General features: G+C 40.5%; 1 protein-coding gene across 1 annotated transcript in view; it reads right to left on the reverse strand.

The window, feature by feature from the left end:
• Window positions 1–473: 473 nt before the first annotated feature.
• LOC102053684 (tropomodulin-2) overlaps window positions 474–18000 on the reverse strand; it is a 36430-nt gene continuing 18903 nt past the window's right edge. The window contains exons 4-10 of the mRNA XM_055717075.1: window positions 12677–12799; window positions 10327–10413; window positions 7484–7614; window positions 6756–6863; window positions 6344–6487; window positions 5869–6013; window positions 474–4025 (exon numbers count right to left, since the gene is read on the reverse strand). Of these exons, the coding sequence (XP_055573050.1) occupies window positions 3991–4025; window positions 5869–6013; window positions 6344–6487; window positions 6756–6863; window positions 7484–7614; window positions 10327–10413; window positions 12677–12799 (773 nt within the window). The 3' untranslated portion in view covers window positions 474–3990. The remainder of the gene's footprint in view (window positions 4026–5868; window positions 6014–6343; window positions 6488–6755; window positions 6864–7483; window positions 7615–10326; window positions 10414–12676; window positions 12800–18000) is intronic.

The raw sequence follows: 18000 nt of genomic DNA on the forward strand, positions 1-18000 counted from the left end.
CTCCATCTAGAAGGCCACCAGGTTGGTCAGGCAGGACTTGCCCTTGGTGAAGCTGTGCTGGCTTTCTTGAATCACATCCCTGTCCTCCATGTGCCTTAGCATAGCTTCCAGGAGGATCTGTTCCATGATCTTCCTACATCAGCCAATTCCCTCAGGACGCTGGGATGCATCTTGTCAGGCCCCACAGACTTATGTATGTAAATCCAGGAAGTCTGTTAAACCTGGGAGGAGAATGCAGGTTGCTTTGCTCCCAGCCCTGGTTCTGAGCACCCAACCATCATTCACAAATGAATGATGGTTGCATCCAGCCCAGTGCATGTAATGTGGAGGGAAGAGAAGGTGAAACCTAGCAGATGATGCAGATGAGTGAAAGCTGCAAGAGCCACAGTGGAGAAAGCTGTTTAATCTGATGTCAGAGTGTCAGGGGAGGCTTGATTCAAGGCACAAAACCACAAGAAATTGCAAAAGCCAAATCCTTTATGAAGATTTATTTAGAAAAACCACAATGCTAGGGAGTCACTGTTACATAGCGTGGTAATTCTCTTCCTCTTGAGTAATATGCACCACACTGTGCGCATGCAGTTACTTTTGTCCAGAGATAACGTCTTCATCTAGAGTTATACATGTACACATATGGTCCTTAGTGCACGCTACAGTTCACACATATGTTAGGACACGCACAAAGTTGAGCTTTTCCATGAAAAAACTGTATAAAAAATACAAACCAAACTGAAGCTGTCAACACGAGAAGCAACGTGCAAAATAGACACAGTTACTCCTGAATGTTTGCCTAAGAAAAAAGGACTCTTCTGTCCCTGTTCCCCATTCAGCATTGAGTATGCCAGATGTTGCTTGAAAGCAGAATTTAAAATGGCTAGTCATATCCTGACCCCGTTTGTGTTAGTTGCAGAGATTTTTAACCAGCTAAATAAGCCTATATTAATATGAAAATCTGCCTTCAAGCATCACCATTGTGTGTTGTTGTTGTATTGAATAGATCTTTATATTGGTGCAATGTTTGACTTGTGATGCTCAAGGCCAAGTGACGACAAAGCCCTTGCATGGAGCACACAGAAGAGGCAGGACAGAGATATCCCTGGTCACCCAGCTCCCTGGCAGGCACTGGCAGCAGCTGCCTGGAGAAAATGGCCAGGGATTAGGAGCTCTCCTCACGTACTGGAAGGAGCCAGACTTCCCAGATGCCTCGCCGTGGGGTGCACAGCTCCAGGCACTGGCTGCTAGTGCATGGTGGGGCTGGTGTTTGAGATTATAACTTCAAGTGCCTGAAGAATCCTCCCTTCAGAGGAAACATGCCTGTGCAAAAAGCATGGCAGACGAAGGGATGGAGAGCCCAGAGAGACTTCCCCAGCTAAGTATCTTGGTCCTTGATGCAAACTGTAGCTGACACGGATGGAGCCACCTGACTATATAACCACTTGTGTGGCTCTGAGCGAAGCTATACAGGATGACATGCTGCAGACATCATGAAGCGGTCAGTCCAATCCATCCTTGTAAAACTGCTGCATGCAAATACCAACACTTCAAATGGCAATTAAGACTAGAAATGGATTGCACTTGTTTCCCTTAAACACATATATGTACCACCCCTAAAAAAAAAAAGTAGCCATAAAGGAAAATATCTTCAAAATACATTAAAAAACCCTAATTGATAGTTGGGATTCCCTTGATTGGATCAAAGGAAAAGAAGAAAATAGGGTCAGTATAATTCTAATCACTGAAGTTTGTCAGTACCATAATCTTTAGATTTTGGGGATGAGGATTCTTCCTACCCATGAGACTTGATGCTGTAAAGCCTAGTATTCCCCTGGTAATCCGGTTATTTTTAAGGACTGTTTGTTTAAACCCATGCAAAGTTATGACTGTGTTACAGAACTTGTCTTTTTTTTTTTTATTTTTAAATGGGATACCAAAGTTTTTCACAGCAAATCCTGCATGGATCCAGGAAAAATCTCAGCAAGACTCCCCTGTGTGTTATGTTTTTCACTTGCAAAGCAAAGGGTTCAGCCTTGTTCTGAGGAAGGGAAGGAACTGTGCATACTGCACTTTACATCCCAGCTCAGCAAACCACTTTAGCAAAGTATTTTAAGTGGGATTTAAGTGTATGTTATTCAGTTTGGACCCCAGTATGAAGACCAGTATCCAATGGGAAGTATTGCCTTGGACCTACTCATTTCCATTACAGAAGGCACGGAGGGAGGGTTCATCCTGTTAGCTTGCACTCCAACTCTGGTCATCAAAACATCAGTCAGGGAAGCATGTCAGACATGTACCAACTGCTCCTGGGGCTCCTGCGGTTTCTGATCCCTGGCTGCCCAGCCGCACGGTGGCTCACAGCTCTCCTCCCTGGGTCAGGGGGACCCTGCAGTGACCATGACCTCCAGCACTGTGCCGGCACCGAGGTGAAGGAAGCAGCACTTCATTCCTGGTGTCCCGAAGGAGCTCTCGGAGGAGAGGCCAGTGTTTCCCGGGTCGCAGCGCTAGCCCCATGTGTGTTTCTGCAGCTTTCTGAAAGCATTGGCATGTGTGCCACACCGAATCCGAGCCTCCCTTAGCTCTTACAGCATAGGTATGTGCACCCAAAGCAAACCTCTGGCTATTAGTCAGAGACAACTGTTGGCAGTGATAAAACAGTGGTAGAGAACAGTTTTAAACTGTAAAATACACAAAATGGATCAGACTGAATTCTTACTAAAATTTTGATGCAGTTGAGCATTGGGGTTAGCTGCTGCTTCCCGAGTGCTTTCCACTGGGTTAAGATTATGTCCAGTATCTGAGTTAAGGCTCTGATTTAGCAAAGCATTTGTGCATATGCTTAAATCTGCCCTTATTCAGCTAAATACTGATGCAAACACCTAAGTGCCTTGTGATACAGGGACAAACCTGAACTGAAGCCTATAGATCTAAGTTATGTAGCTGTCACAACTACCCTTTTAATGTTTTTTTTTTCCCTGGTAGCACAGTTGCTCACCTGGATTAACTATTTAATTACTTTTCATCTAAAAGGTCCTGAGAACAGTTCTATAATACTAACAAATGTACATAAATACCAGAACTAAAAAAAAAAAAAAAAGTAGTCAAATGCATGGCTCAAAGCAAAACAAATATTGCTCAGAATACTTGTTCAGATTAACAGCTGTAAACTGTGCATTCTAGTAGCAAATAAAAAACGGTTGGCCTAGAAAAAAAACCCAGAGCATTTGAAGTCTATAGGATTGGCAGCACTAATATTACTTTACAATGTGAAGTAACAATAACAAATACCAGTGTAACATTGCAAAATGATCCACCTAACCTAAGCTTATGTAAACAAGTAGGCTTTGATGATATTTATACATCTAGGCGTGATCCTGCATTTGGACCTGGACAGGTGGAGACCCAAGAAGGTAGAAGGGCACTGTTCCAGTGTGGTTCCAGCTGCCCAGATCCCACTGCAGGAGAGAGGCTCAAGGGTGCGATCCTGCAAACCTGTACTGGCATTACTAGTTCTACTCCTGGGAGCATCCCATTGCAGGACTCAGTTCGGCAGAACTATACACATGTAAGTAAGGATTATTCACAAACATAAGGCATTGCAGAACTTGGCCCTAAAATTTCTATTTTCAGCAGAGAATCCCTTATCCATAGATAAGATCATATTTTAACACATCAAAAAGTGTCTAAAATAAGAGTTAGAATCACTATATATTATGCTTAGTAACACAGTTAAGATTCTGCATATTGGCTTTAGATATTGCAAAACTTATTTTTCATTAAAATTAAACCAGCTGTGAATCTTTCTCATGAAAATTAAATTAACTGTGAACATTAACAATGAACAGGCTGTGTTTTTGAGATTAAAAGGAGACATTAACAGAAATGAGCAACTCCCATTGTAATGATTTTCCAGTGCCTTCCCTTCTGACCAGTGAGCACTCTGAGATTGCAGTTGTTGGTGGCCTCCAACCTTGCCTTGCATCCTCTATGGTGTAGCTACTGCCGCTCTCCTTCCACCCGCTTTTTACGAACTAGACCAAGAAAACAAGAGAAGAGCAGTTATTATTGCTTTCCTGAGAGCCTAAGGAATTTTCTCACTGACACACTTCCTTCCCAGTAATAGGAAGGAAGGAGTTTCCAAGAAATATTCAGCAGGAGCAATTAACAGATTTTAATGCTACACAAAACAATTTTATCTAAACTGCATTTTTCTATATTGCAGACTGTAGAATTTCACCAAGTGTTCATATCAATACATACTCAGTAAAAATCAGATTCTGAGCTAAAGGTATTAGATGATGAAGAGATCACCATTTCCAGTGCTTCCTCCCAATGGCTTCATTTAGATTTTTGTTACAGTTTTATTGCTCTTTTAAAAGCCACTGTGTTCCAGGTAAGTGGATACTGGTCTGCTCTAGTCTGCGTGGCAGTACTCTGGATTATTTAAGCATTAGTCATCAAAAATTAAGAACTTTTGTAATTGCACAAGTATATACTATAGGTAAGTAATAATCATACGCTTTTATAAAGTAATTTGAATTTTACTTTAGAAAGTAATTTGGTATCAGTGAGTATGCTGCTCCATACCCTGATAAAAATGTATTGAGTCTTCTCTGACTTGGCCAGCTAAGATTAGTGAGGTTCTTCTGTTTGTATGAAACAAAATTTGGTGTTGCATCAAACTGTCATGTCCTGTTTCTGATATTGAACTCCTAAAGTACAGAACAAAAGCCATAAAACTGAATGAATGAACACTTCTTGCTACAGAAAGTCAATAACAACAATATATTACTACAAACATCCCATTACTTTACTATCAGGAGGTTTATTTCATCATGCTTTCTTGGCAAACAGATTGCATGATTCCAAAGCCTACAGTGTAACATCAGTCATTTGTGTGTGCTTTCAGTGTTTCATTGCTTCATTTCTTTTATTAAATTCTTGTAGGTATTCTGTCCTACTAAATCTTGAACAAAACCATACAATACAAAAGCAGGAAAATGAAGGTTAGGTGCAGGACATATATCTCATGGCAACTGGTTAAAAAGTGGAAAAAAAGGTCTTCCTCTCTTTGGTGGAATGTTTCAAATACCATTTTGGGACACTAACAGTTTCAGGACCAACAGTGTATGATTGGAATGCATAGGTACTGCTAAAAATTAAAACTGAAAAAAACCAGAAGTATCTGTGAAAGAAACAGGTTCTAGCTCAACTTTTCTCTTGTTCTCACAGAGAGAAACCCAAGCTGAAGCCAGCAAAGGCATCAGGGCTTGACACTTTAATTTGAAGCAGAATTGATTAGAAACACATAGTTAATTCATTTTTCCCCCCTTCTTACTCTAAACTATTCTTGCCTAGTCATCTCCCTCTTACTCTTTGTGTTGAGCACACAGGGCAGAGCAAGTCACGCTCAGGCAAAACTTGCAAAGCTTTGTTGTCTTTGCTTGTGCTTGGGCAGGCAGGCAAGTCTTTTTTGTTCCCTTGGTTGGGCAGGCTTGGTCTGTCATGGGCAGGACAAAGTGAGGACTTCTGCGTCCACTGAATAAACAGGATGGGTTTGGCACTCTACATACTGGTCAGAAGAGCTGACAGGGGAGCTGGAAGTCCAGGGTGCTCCATGGAAAAGGCTGAAGTAACTCCTCTTCCCAGAAGGAGTAGGAGAAGGAAAAGAACAGTGGCTCCTAATCACAGTAAGATCTCTGCTCTGTTGTTTACTCTAGAGTCCATGCAGCTATGCATCAACCCTCACATATAGCAGACCAAATGTTGTAGAGTTAAAATTCAATCTTAGGTATAGACAGGAAGAGTTGTGTCAAGGAAGGTCAGGGTTTGGCCTACATAAGGAAGTGATGAGTAGATGTAGTAGCGCCTTACCCAGATCGTTGTTTTTAGTGATAGCTGCTGCTACCCTGGTTCTTGGACCTTGCTTTGTGAACTGGTATCCAAACTTGAGAATCTTGGAGTTCTCCTCCAGCATTTTGGCAATCTCCATCTCTACAGCTGTCCCCAGCTGCTGCCTCTGTTGGTGATGTGGTGAAATGTCCCCAAAAGAAAATAAAATACTTGTTTTCATATGAGAGAGAAATAAGTGGTTACAGTTCAGAACTGTGCTGCAAACTACAAAGAGAATCCTGCCCCTGAGGATTTTGCTCTGGGTTTTATATTTGGCTTTGAAACCAGTTTTATTTAGAAGTTTTCCACTGTTTGGTTGTATGGGCATGGGACACGAGCTGCAGAAAGACTGAGCCACAGAGGCTGCCTTGACTTTGCTAGAGCCCTCTAGGAGAATGCTCTGGGAATCCATGTAGAAGGCAAACAAAAGGGGACTCACTCAATGCTCTGTCTTTACCTGGTTGTCAATTTTAATCTCTGTCAGGGATTCATTCTCTTTCAGTGCATCAATCAGTGCCAAAATACCCGTCCCAGTGATGAAGTTTGATTCTACATTCAGACTCTTCAGTGTTTTGTTCACTTTCAACATATCTGCAAATGCCTGAGGGGTCAAAAAGAGGGAATATGAGATAATGTCTTGAAAGATTCAGGGAATCTGCAAAACATAGCTTATTACCTACGTAAATAGGTAAATTTCAAGCATAAATAGGCTTGAAAGAACATACAGGTCGATCAGAAGAGATTATGCTTCTACTTTGCATAGTCACAGGGAAATTCTGTGAGGGACAATAAAGAATGCATCCTAAAGCAGACACAGACCTACTTAAAAATTGTTGGGGTTTTTTTTTCCAAGCAGTGTTTAAACTTACAATAGCTACAGGGTCATTGCTTCGAGTAGCTGCAAGGCTGAATGTCTTCACATGCGTGTTGCTTTCCAAAGCTTTTGCAAATTCTTTCAGTGTTGGAATAGGAATATTCTACAGTAATAAGATAAATCCAGTAATTAGGAAAGCCAGTCACATTGCTAGACACTGATTTTAATTATTATCAAGCTGATTGATTAATTGCCACAGTCTACACAATTTAAACATCTCCAATGCTTTTAAGAGTATCTCAGAATGGACAAAGCATCCTCTGCTTGTAGTGGCCTTCTGGGAGCCATGGGGACCTTGTGCTAGGACGTGATGTCAGCATTGCCTTGAACTGGGTCAGGCCAACACAAGCACGTGACACATCTCAGAGCTACTTTCCTATTTTCCTGCTGGTTGTTCTGTCTCTGCCTGCCAGCTTCTCCTTCATTTGTATGTCTGGGCTAATTGAATTTGGCCGGTGATGATTATACAGTGCCCATGAGATATCTTGCCTTACAATCTGCTGAAGAAAAGCAGCCAGAGGGAGTAACCCCTTGGGCTTTTAATTGGCATCTAATTCAATATTGGGCATTGATGACCGTGGAGCCTCTACAACAGTTCCCTCCACACCCTTTTCCTCTGTGTCCTGCTTTTTCTGAACAGTAAAAGACAAAATTTGAAGATAAAAGGCATGGGCTTTGGAAATATTTGAATAATGGTGACATAAATGAAACCACAGCATCTACCTTTATGTTGTTGAGATTAATTTCTATGAGATTAGGATCATTTGCTTTTATCCTTTGTAAACTTGCTTCCACGTTGGTTGGATTAGGTGGCTCCTCAAAGATGGGCTTGACCTTTTCACCTTTCACCACATCTGCAACACAAGATCTCATAAAATGTTGTCGTGAGGAACAGGCATCATCAGTAACAGTCTGGCTTTTCAATTCCCGTTTAGGTTTGTACTGTAGCATTCACAAAAGGGTTTATATGAACCACAAAACTTGGAAACAGGAGTATAAGCCCCACTACCCCTGCCAAGCCCTTTGTACCTTCTGTGCCCCCTGAAGCATGTCATTAGAGCCTGCAGACACAGAGGCTGGGCAGTATTGTCACAGACAAATTCCTTTTATGCACAAAAGTTCCAGTACAATTAATAGCAGCTTTAAAGACTATTGTATAGGATGTATAGTATTGTAATATACTGCACGGGCTGCTTTGTTCTTTGTCTAGTATCTGTCAAGGAAGGTGTGCTCAGAACTCGCCCATTACATTAGTGAGAAAATGTCCCTGCACCTATGAGTAGGCTGTGCTAACATAAAGGAACACCATCAGGAGGCCCCTCAGTTTCCTTCTCTGGGCTGATGCTATCAGTCTTACTATAAATTCAATTAGCCCTCATAAAATTGCAACATCTGCACTTTCTAAATAATAAAACTATCAAAGCATGAAAAGCAAGTCTGTCTGCCAGGACCAAGATTTATGAAGTCTTTGAGTACTCATGCGCCAATGAGATACGATTTTTAATGCTGGAACCTATGAGCTATAAATATTGAGATGCATAAAAATCATAGCTTTGCACACAGTTAGTACTTCTAATTCCCACGCATGTAGTTGTGGAGATTAATTTATAAGCCCTGACCACCTAAGCCACTAGAGGCAAGACAGGAATATGTCACTGACCACAAGTATGTTTAAACCCTTTTAATTTATGTTGCAGGCAGTGTGCAATTTTGGAGGCTCATGCTCAAGTCTCAATGTACTATGCATTGCTGTTCAGTGCAATGGGTATAGCTCATGTCATGTCATGGGCCAAAAGAAAACCAAATATTTTTTTAGAACTCGCACTCTTAGTAGAGATGAAATCATACACAAATGAGCTGGTTTTCATTCTGCTCCCTTTCACCCTGTACTTTTATTTTTTTTAACTAATTCCCTAAGAGACCTCACATATCCCTGAATAACACTCCAGCCTTCCTAAGCAGTAGGGAATTGAAAACTACTGGTAAAATGCATATAGAAAATTCACCTTGGATTCCAGAGTGGAAAGTAAACAAAAAACAGCAAACCATTTTTTGGGCTTATGGCAACACCCTGCCAAGCTGGGAGCTAGGGAGAGACCTGCACCCTGTCCTCAGGTTAGACATCGCAGAATACTCAGTCTAGAGTTAGCAGTATTTTTGGTTTTCTACTTCTTGTTTCTTCCCATGAGTTTTATCTTGTTTCTCTAATCATGGTGCTGTTTTGCCACATTGATAGGCAACTTCTGAGATGTCTCCCTCTTTTACTGAAGCATTTCACTTGGCTAAGGAAAGGTATTGCTTTTGGACCAAAGAGTACAGTGATGTGACAGTGATTTTCTGGTTCTTAAGTTTGTGATTGGAGCATAGTTTAGCTGACTCACATAGCTGACATTTTGACTCAGTACAACAAAAATATTCTGAAATCTATGTGGATTAGTAATGCAGGCGGTTGCCTGCTTTGAGATAGACGGCAGCTCACACAGGGGCCCACTGGGGAGGCTTGCAGAGCAGCCTTAATCCTGAGAAAAATGAAGTGAGAGTGTCCTGTCTACTCTCCTACCTCCCCTTTAGTAATGAAGGATGGAAATGAAAGTCCTTGGTAAAGAGAGTTGTTGTTCTTGTGGCCTTAGCAGAAGAAAACATTTTTTGAGTACTGTTTCCCTAGAAGAGGGTATTGCACAACTTTGTCTTAAAAAGTGAAGTTCAGCCCACTGGATATCCCAGAGCTTGGAGGTGATGAATTCTGACTCGAGGCCTGGCAGCTCTCAAGAAAAACTTGGAATTCAGACGTACCCAATTCTCCCCCCTGTCCAGCCTTCTGTTTGCTGCTGAGCTAAGATCTGATTCACCAAAGTTCTGTTCTGTTAGTACAAACATGTCTGGATTTGGTTTTAGTAACTCTAGCTGTTTCTGTTGGGGGATTTCCTGCACGATTATGCTTCCCGCGTACCTACGGCACCGGGTAACGGGCAATGTTTAAACACACAGCCACAGGACTAAGGGGGAGGTGGTAGGTTGGAGAGAGCAGCAGGGGCAGGAGCAGATCCCTGTGGTCTTTGCCTCCCTGGGAATGCAGCTTGATGCGACTCTGGGCAGAGATGTGACCCTGCCAGGGATTCTGCCACGTTTGAGCCCCATAGTTACAAGTGGTTTTTCAGCTGCATAAATGTAAGTACTTGGGGTGAGATGGCCTGGTCTGTGCTGTGGCCACCTCTTAGCTACAGCTCGCTATGTTTTCTGCCTGCTGCCTAGACTGAAGTGGAATGAAAATATGTATGTCTTGGCTTCTTAAATACTCCTATACTTTCAAGCACCTCTGCAGAGCCATATATTGCTCTCTAGGAAAACAAAGCTCCTTTGGAAGGATTTATTTGGGTAGTAGTTTGTCATTATAGATAATGAATTTTAAGGTTGCATTTACTTTAAAAAGCTATGCCTCACATTAATTAGATCAATCAAGGTAAGGCCCAGTTACATTACACTAAATCAGACCAATGCACCCAACCTATAGGTGTAGAAGTGCCTAAGGATGACATATAGTCCACAAGATAAATCTGCTTGCTTACTTCTCACGGTTCCTTTTCCATCTTTACTGCGGGCTCCTCCTTCATCAAATTTTGGGTTGTTGACCATGTTGTGCACTCCAAGAACAGCTAAAATGTGGAAATACCAGCAACAGGATACAATATTAATGGCAGAAACAAAACCTGCAGAAAAATATCTGCTACAAATTCTAGTTTAGTTCCCCAAACAAAACTCCCTTTATAAAATATTAACTCTCTGAGTCATGCTTGCTTGTAGGGAGAGTATTTAGGGGTCTAAATACTGGAGATATGGACTTTTTGAACAACTGAATCAATGTAGTATGCATATCGCAGAAATGCCAGCTGGAAAGAAACACTGTGGGTCATCTTGTCCAGCCTCCCTCTCTAGCAGGAGTGTTGCCAACATTAACCAGGTCAGCCATGGCTTTGTCTAGCTGGATCCTGAAAACATCCAGGGATGGAAATCCCACAGTCTCGCTGGGTAACTTGTTTCAGTGCTACATTCCTAATCATTTCTTTTCCCTACTATACAACCTGCACCACTTATTGCTTTGTTGTATTGTTTGGCATATCAGAGGAGAATTTGACTGTACGTGTGGTTAGCTTAATGAATTGGCATTCACGCTGGGGTTTCTTATAGAAGCACATGGATGCTAACATGCTTGGGGAAAAAAAAGAATCTATTCCAGGACTTTAAAATAAGTAGTGAGGATACGAATTATTATGACAGAAATGACAAGAGAAACCAAAACTCCATAAAAGCTGCAAAGTTACCTTTTGTGGAGATGAGCTTCCACAGTGCCAGAGAATAAATTGTGGTGTGTTTGCTGATATTTTGATACTTCTCCCATAAATTATCTAGTTGGACTTTATTCTACAGATTCATGCATTAATTAAAAGTTATTGAAATTGATGTAGGTTTTTACATTATCATGAGTTTTTTCTTAGGGAACATACTCTGTTCTGTAAGCAAATGACTCTTCAGTTGCTGTTACAGGACACTTTCAGAACTCTCAGCAGTAGGTGTGTGCTACTCACTGTTTTTCATTAGACCTTGACACCTACAATTCTGTTGTGAATTGCCGGATGCTAAGCACAACTTGGAACTTCATTCCATGAACCTCAGACTTCAGACCTGAGAAATGCCAGCTGCATTATAAACCTGTGGTTCCTGTGATACTTCATATTTCAGTCAGAGCCAAGACTAATGCATCCAGAAATCGGTGGTGTAGCCAAGAATTACAAAGATAATGGCAAGATTACATCCTTCCATAGGACAATATGGTAGCTACAAGAGTTTTGAGTTTAGTCTTGATCTAACCCAGATTCACACTAATCTAATATGCTGAAATATTTCATTTAGATTTTCCTAAGAAAACCAAAATAATTGTCAACAGGGTTGCAATTCTCCCACCAAAATTTCTGTATAGACTAGGGCCCCAAAAAATGTAGACTATGGACCTCAGAGAGCCCAGGGAAGGACAGGATCCACTCTGAACTGTGTAGACAGGGCAGGAGATGTCAGTGGTTCCATAGGAAGGTCTCAACACTGGGTTGAGCAGGATTTTAGGATGACCCATTGTCATTAATCTCACCAGCTTTAGCTGGTTTGCTTCTTCCTAAATTATGGATTCAGATGATGCTCTTCTGCTAGCATAAACACACAACATACCCATGATACAAACTGCTTGAAAGTCACAGGCGGCTCAAGAACTACAGATTGGCTTTTGTTATGCTGTAGGTTCAAATGTTCATGCATTCTTGCAAGTGGATACACTTCAGAATTATTTCCTTTGTGCACACTCTAGAACATGAGGTTATAGTCCACATTAAAGGAAAAGAATTAGAAGTGGTGAAGATACCCAGGACTAATCGGCTGACAACCAATTTTCTGATTCAAGGGATTAGGTTCCAAATTTCTTCCTGGATGCATTCCCTCATCTACTGAATCCTCTAACAAGTTCATCCTGCCATTTGGGATGTCAGAATAAAGAGGAGGTAGCAGAAGTATGCTACAAACAATGTGGATGTAGTAAGATCAGTGGTTTGCACTGCAATGCAAGCAACCCAGCCTGCAGTTCACCATCTACCCTTCCTTTCCCCAAATCATGTTAGTTGGCTCATCTTCTCGCCTTGCCTGACACATCAGTTATAAGTAGATGAGAGAAGTCTAAAATACAGCAGCTATTGAGTCATGCTTGAAGTCATCATGGGCAACGCATGGCCCACAGGTTGGCTACCTGTCTGTATAGCGGAACAGCAGGTATTTGAGAGCTGGTCATGAGACACTCCTGATGGATGTCTCCTGGTGGCAGGTCTAGGCAGAGAAGAACTGGACGTGTAGGAGGATCACGCCTATAAATTATCTAACCTGCAAGGTCATAGAGCTCGGTATCTGAAGCGCTGGCCAGGGCTTCTTCTAGTTCCGGATCCAGGGTCACTTTCTCTTCTGTACGAGTTTCTATGGGCTTTTCTTTAGGGATAAATATTTTTCCTAAGAGAAGAAAAAAAACCCAGAGTGAGTAATGAATTATTGGAACAACTCCTCTGCCGGCTGGCAGTGAAGGGGAATAGGTCTGAGACAGGGGAAACGCTTGGAAATATTATCAGGTACATGTCTTCCTTTTTCTTACTTGATGCTATCCTCCACACCAGGATCTTAACAAGAGTCTAAAATCAAAAGGTGCAGACTTCTGTTTTGTGTTGGTGATTGTTAATGTGAAAGCAAATGTCCTAAAATAAATCCCCAGGAGCAGTCACAGCTGGGATTTTTCTAAAGTTCCTGTGGCCATTATGTTTAAATGAGGCACCAGAAACAGTTAAAACCATCCTACTGCAAGAACGTTTCAGTTTACCACATTCCATACAAGAGCCTCAAAGCTCAGCAAACCTGTTCTCTTCCAGTAACTCAGCTTAATTCCCAGCCTCTCCATGAGTAGTTCCCCTCTGCGTCTCCTGACAATCATTCACATAAATAGCCTTATCCTGATCATCTGTGCAGGCCTGGAAAGTCTGAACTGAACCACATGTTCCCCAAGAAAGACTCCTGACCTACTTGCCTGCTGTTACGTTGGCGTTACCAGTGTGTGTTTCCATGCGACATTCCCCCCAGACCAAGATCATCGGCCCTTTTGCTGAAATGAGAAAACTGGGGGATAAATCCAGAAACAACACAACAAGCCTGACTCTCCTGTAGCCTGCTATTACAGTTAACCTCCGCAACGCGATGATGTAACTGCCAACGCTTGGAGCAAGGCCCTTTAAATCAGAGCTTGGGCTGCACTTCAGTCACCAGCGCTGCTGGGGCTTCTCTCCCACTCAGGACTTTCCTGTACCAAACCCGTACAGTCAGTGATGCATTAGATGATGCCACATGCAACAGACGGTGTCATCGCTCTGATAATTCTGTGAATTCCCATCTTCTGCTCTCCACTGCGAAGCAGCTCCCCTTACCTTGTCCCTGACAAATACTGCTCAAGCAGACTTTAGTTAATGCCATTAGAATGAAGCTGTGATGCTCTTTGGATGCAGGTGGCTTTGGCCCGCTGTCAACTTTAAAATGCCTTTTTGTGCAGCTTTGTACGCTCTAGATATAGTGCTTGAAGCATATCCTGTGGGTTTCTGAAAAGTTTCTGAAATAGTTTAATTTTAACTGTCTTAGTGATACTATTTTGTTACCATTAATAAATGCAGTTCTGATACTTAGTGTTGAAATACAGATGCTTTGCCTCTGTTTTTTCAACATTGCCATCCTTTTGTGGCTTAATTTTGGCCCATTATGGTCCAAAGTATCATTTTCATGTAGATAATACCCAGTTCATTTCTCTCTTTCATACAGGCTTGTCTACAGCAATTTCTATACTGTCAGCTTCCATGACTGCAGTCACCGAGTAAGGTCAGAAAAAATGGAAATTTCTGAAACTCTGGCAAGGTTTACTGGTGCAGGATTTGAATTATTTACCCTAGAGAGATTTGTACCAAGGCTAAATAATTTCTGAGTACAAAACTGGACAGAAGGTTATGTAGAAAGACAAAGTAGTATGATTTAATTTTCATGTGGTATTTTAAGTCATTTTTTAAGAAGAGTCTTCTAGAAGATAAAAGCCTTTTTGGGCCAAAGATAAGAATCATTTTAACTTTCACCACGCACTGGGTTATATGAATCAGAGATAGCCAACCCAGCATCATCAAACAAAAGTCAAGTGGAAATTTGGGGTGAGAAATACTCTGTGGAAACAGATTAGTCATGCCCTCCAGGTTTCATAACAGCACAGGTGCTATGATTTCAGACTCCCTCTGAACTACCACCTAATCTGAAGTATTGGATAGCAGCTTCCAGAGACCACTGACCAAGACTTAACTTGATGCCCATTCGACTGGTAAGGTTAACATATAAAGCAAAAAATTCATTACTATGTTGGAAGCCAGAAGGCCAAAATTAATCAGAATATCTGAGTAAAAAAACGATAGTAAGGAGTACTGTCCGTAAAATATTTTCCTCTCAGATCACTGGTGGTTCCACATGAGTTTCAAGTAATCACTAGGTCATTTGAGATCTTGAGGCAATCCTCCTTATCTTTATCCCGCCTGATGACAGTATCCCCTAACAGCTATACTTCACAGAGACATACCTTGCATGAAACATTTCCATCAGACAACACGTGATTTTTCACACTCACTCCCCAGCCACACCATTACCAAATGCTGACGGACATCTATACTTTCACACATAACATTTTAAAAGGACACAGGACCTCGAGTCTGGTGTAAACTGGGCACAGTAAGTAATATACAGTTGGTCCTTCTCTATGGACTTTGGATCAGAGTAGGCCAAGTATCTTGTGTAGCAAGAAATCCAGGGGTAATGGAAACCAGTTCACACTCATACTTTTTCTGTGCAGTTCACATATATAGGAATAATTTTTTTAAGCATTTGTTTCAGGCATATGTCATTCTTGGACGGCAGCCCGAATCTTTTTAAATGTGTATCTGACTCCCAATGATAGTTTCATTTAAAGCATTCTTGGCAAATGTTTTTAAAAAATTCTATTATTGGTTATATGAAATATTTAAAGGGGCAAGGTCATGTCAAAGATAGTAATACATATCTTTAATGTATGTGGGCCTTGCTGGCGTCCACTGGTGTTTTAAAAATATTCTTTTTTCTGCTGTCTAGATAAGAACATTCTTTTGTATTATCCCACTGTGAAGAGATGCTGTAGCATGGCAGACAGAGGTTAGAAGAGCTTATACATTTAGCACGTTATTAGGAATTCATTACCTGTCCACCAACAGCAAAACTGTGTCTGTCTTTATAGACAGCTGTGAACGAGGTTTCCTTCATTTTTTTAAGGACAGAGTTTAAAGATTCAGGAGGTCCCTCTTAGTGCCACATCTGTACCTTGCAAATTCATTATATACTGCCATCATGGAATTCACTGACAAAATAAAATATGGATTGTGGCTTGCTTGTTTCAATGGCCCAGCTTAAATTTAAAATATATTATTTGGAAGAAGCCTTGGAAAAATAGTGATGTTTCATTATTTTAAAGTGAGATTTATAGACAAAGGCTGCTGCTCTTTGTGCTGTTTATATTCACACTGTATTTTAGAAGATACATTACTGTAACACTCCATGTGGTGTAATTAATTTTGGTAGTGTTACATTTTGCCTCCAGAATATGCTGATGTTCTGTGATAAGTCTTAATAGTAATAGCTTGTTTTTCTACCTAGGAAAATCAGTGACAAAAGTTATGTCAGTCAAGTTTTTACTTGAGCTACATCAGCATTACCAACACAAAGATAACCACATTTATGTGCAAAAATAATATATTCTTGTGTTTAACTGCAAAACAAGATAAAATTCCAGTAAAAAAAAAAAAAGGCATTAAAATATCATTTTATTTTTACGTATGCATAGAAACTCCAAATGTCTAGCATCCAAAGTGTTGGGGTTTTTTTACATGAAATTTTAACTGCACATCAGTATTCCCTTCTTTCTGTCAAACTAGGATAAGTGCCTGGGGTGACCTGGATGACAACTGAGGCGGCTTATTATACGACAGGGACTCTCTGACTATGAGTGCAGTGAGTTGAGATTTGTCCTGGCTCAGTCTAACAGCAGACCTATCCCTTTTCACACTGCAAAACTTCTATTCAAATTGAAATATGATAAGGTTCATGTTTTACTCCAAAGAGGCTCAGGGGAAAAAATCCATTGAAAACCAAAGAGAAGAAGGATTCAGTAAAAAGCACTACAGAGAGACACAGAAATGCAGAGGGAGATAAAAGGAAAACAAATTCTATGGAGAAAAAGAAATGCAGTGGGTACAGTCATAAAGACATAGGTGTAACGTTGCTACTTGGTTTCAGCAAGCTCTGATTTCCTGCATTTTACAAATGTCTCCATGAACGCATTGTCAAAGTAAAGCAAGGAAATGAGATGCATCCCTAACTTTATTTCCTTATACAATAATAAAGTACATAACCACATACGCACATCTATAGGAAAATGTATTAACTGCACAGAGAACTACTTAAAGTATGTTTTCCTGAAGTGTTTGTTTGTTTATTGCTATATAAGGAGGGAAAAGGGGGGAATTCAAATAGCATAGTTGCTAGTATTTTACCAGTGTGTCCAATCTAAGAAACATTTTGAGGATTTCATCTTCATTTATAGTTTACAGCATTTGGAACATCATTTCTGGTATGTCTTCTCTCTGCCTTCCTTCTTACGTCATTAGACTTTTGTGAATAAATATAGATTGCCACCATTTTTATTTAGTATAAATACTTAGGATTTATTCCCACCTTATACAAACCAAAATTCAACAAAGCACAGGTGGGAAGTAAGCCCATTATACTATCTGTAAAAATATCCTTTTATTTAACATCCATTTTATTAAGGATAGTTACTTAATTTTATAATACAAATGCATTTTCTGCTATAATTGTAAAACAATAATGTCCCTTCTTTTCCTATAAACTGTAGTTCAGATTATTGTACTTTCAAGAAAATATCTGGTTACACTTATCACTTCATACTTTTCAATGAATCACTGACTACAGCGAGTGCCTGTTTATTCTCAATTACAGAATACTACACTGACCTTAGAAGTGAAGTGAAATGCAATAATCTTGGAAATCTGCCTTGCATAAATCACAGGCACCTGATTCACTTTTTCCATTTTGCACTGTTCTTTTCTATTGAGGCTTGTTTAAACTCCTCCCTACAAATATTCTATGAAAATTGAGCTAAATTAGTTCTTACCAGGAATCAATTTGTATTATGAAGAAGAAAACAGGCCAAGTTCAAGTAAGTGTGAAGCTGAAAGCTAGTAGTAGTTAAAAGGCAGTATCATAATTGCTGCTGCACCGTTACTCTTGGATTAGTATCTGCATATTCTGTGCCTTAAAAATTATGGTAATGGAAGAGGAAGGCTGCAAAGGTAAGCTTTCCAAAGTTATGAAATCTATTGTGCATATGCACAAGGAGAAAATTTAAATTGTACCAGCATCTTTGACTCTGATCAGCACGCTTTGATTCTGCCACTTTAGTGATACCCTTTAAAGAATACTTCTGAAAAGTATACTTTCTCAAATAAAAATAACAAAAAGCCAACCTATCATCTTTAAAACAAGAAAGCCCAAAATTTCATCAGACCCTCATGTGGATTATCACAACAGTCAGGATC

This window comes from Falco cherrug, chromosome 7 (assembly GCF_023634085.1).
Source record: "Falco cherrug isolate bFalChe1 chromosome 7, bFalChe1.pri, whole genome shotgun sequence".
Taxonomy (NCBI): domain Eukaryota; kingdom Metazoa; phylum Chordata; class Aves; order Falconiformes; family Falconidae; genus Falco; species Falco cherrug.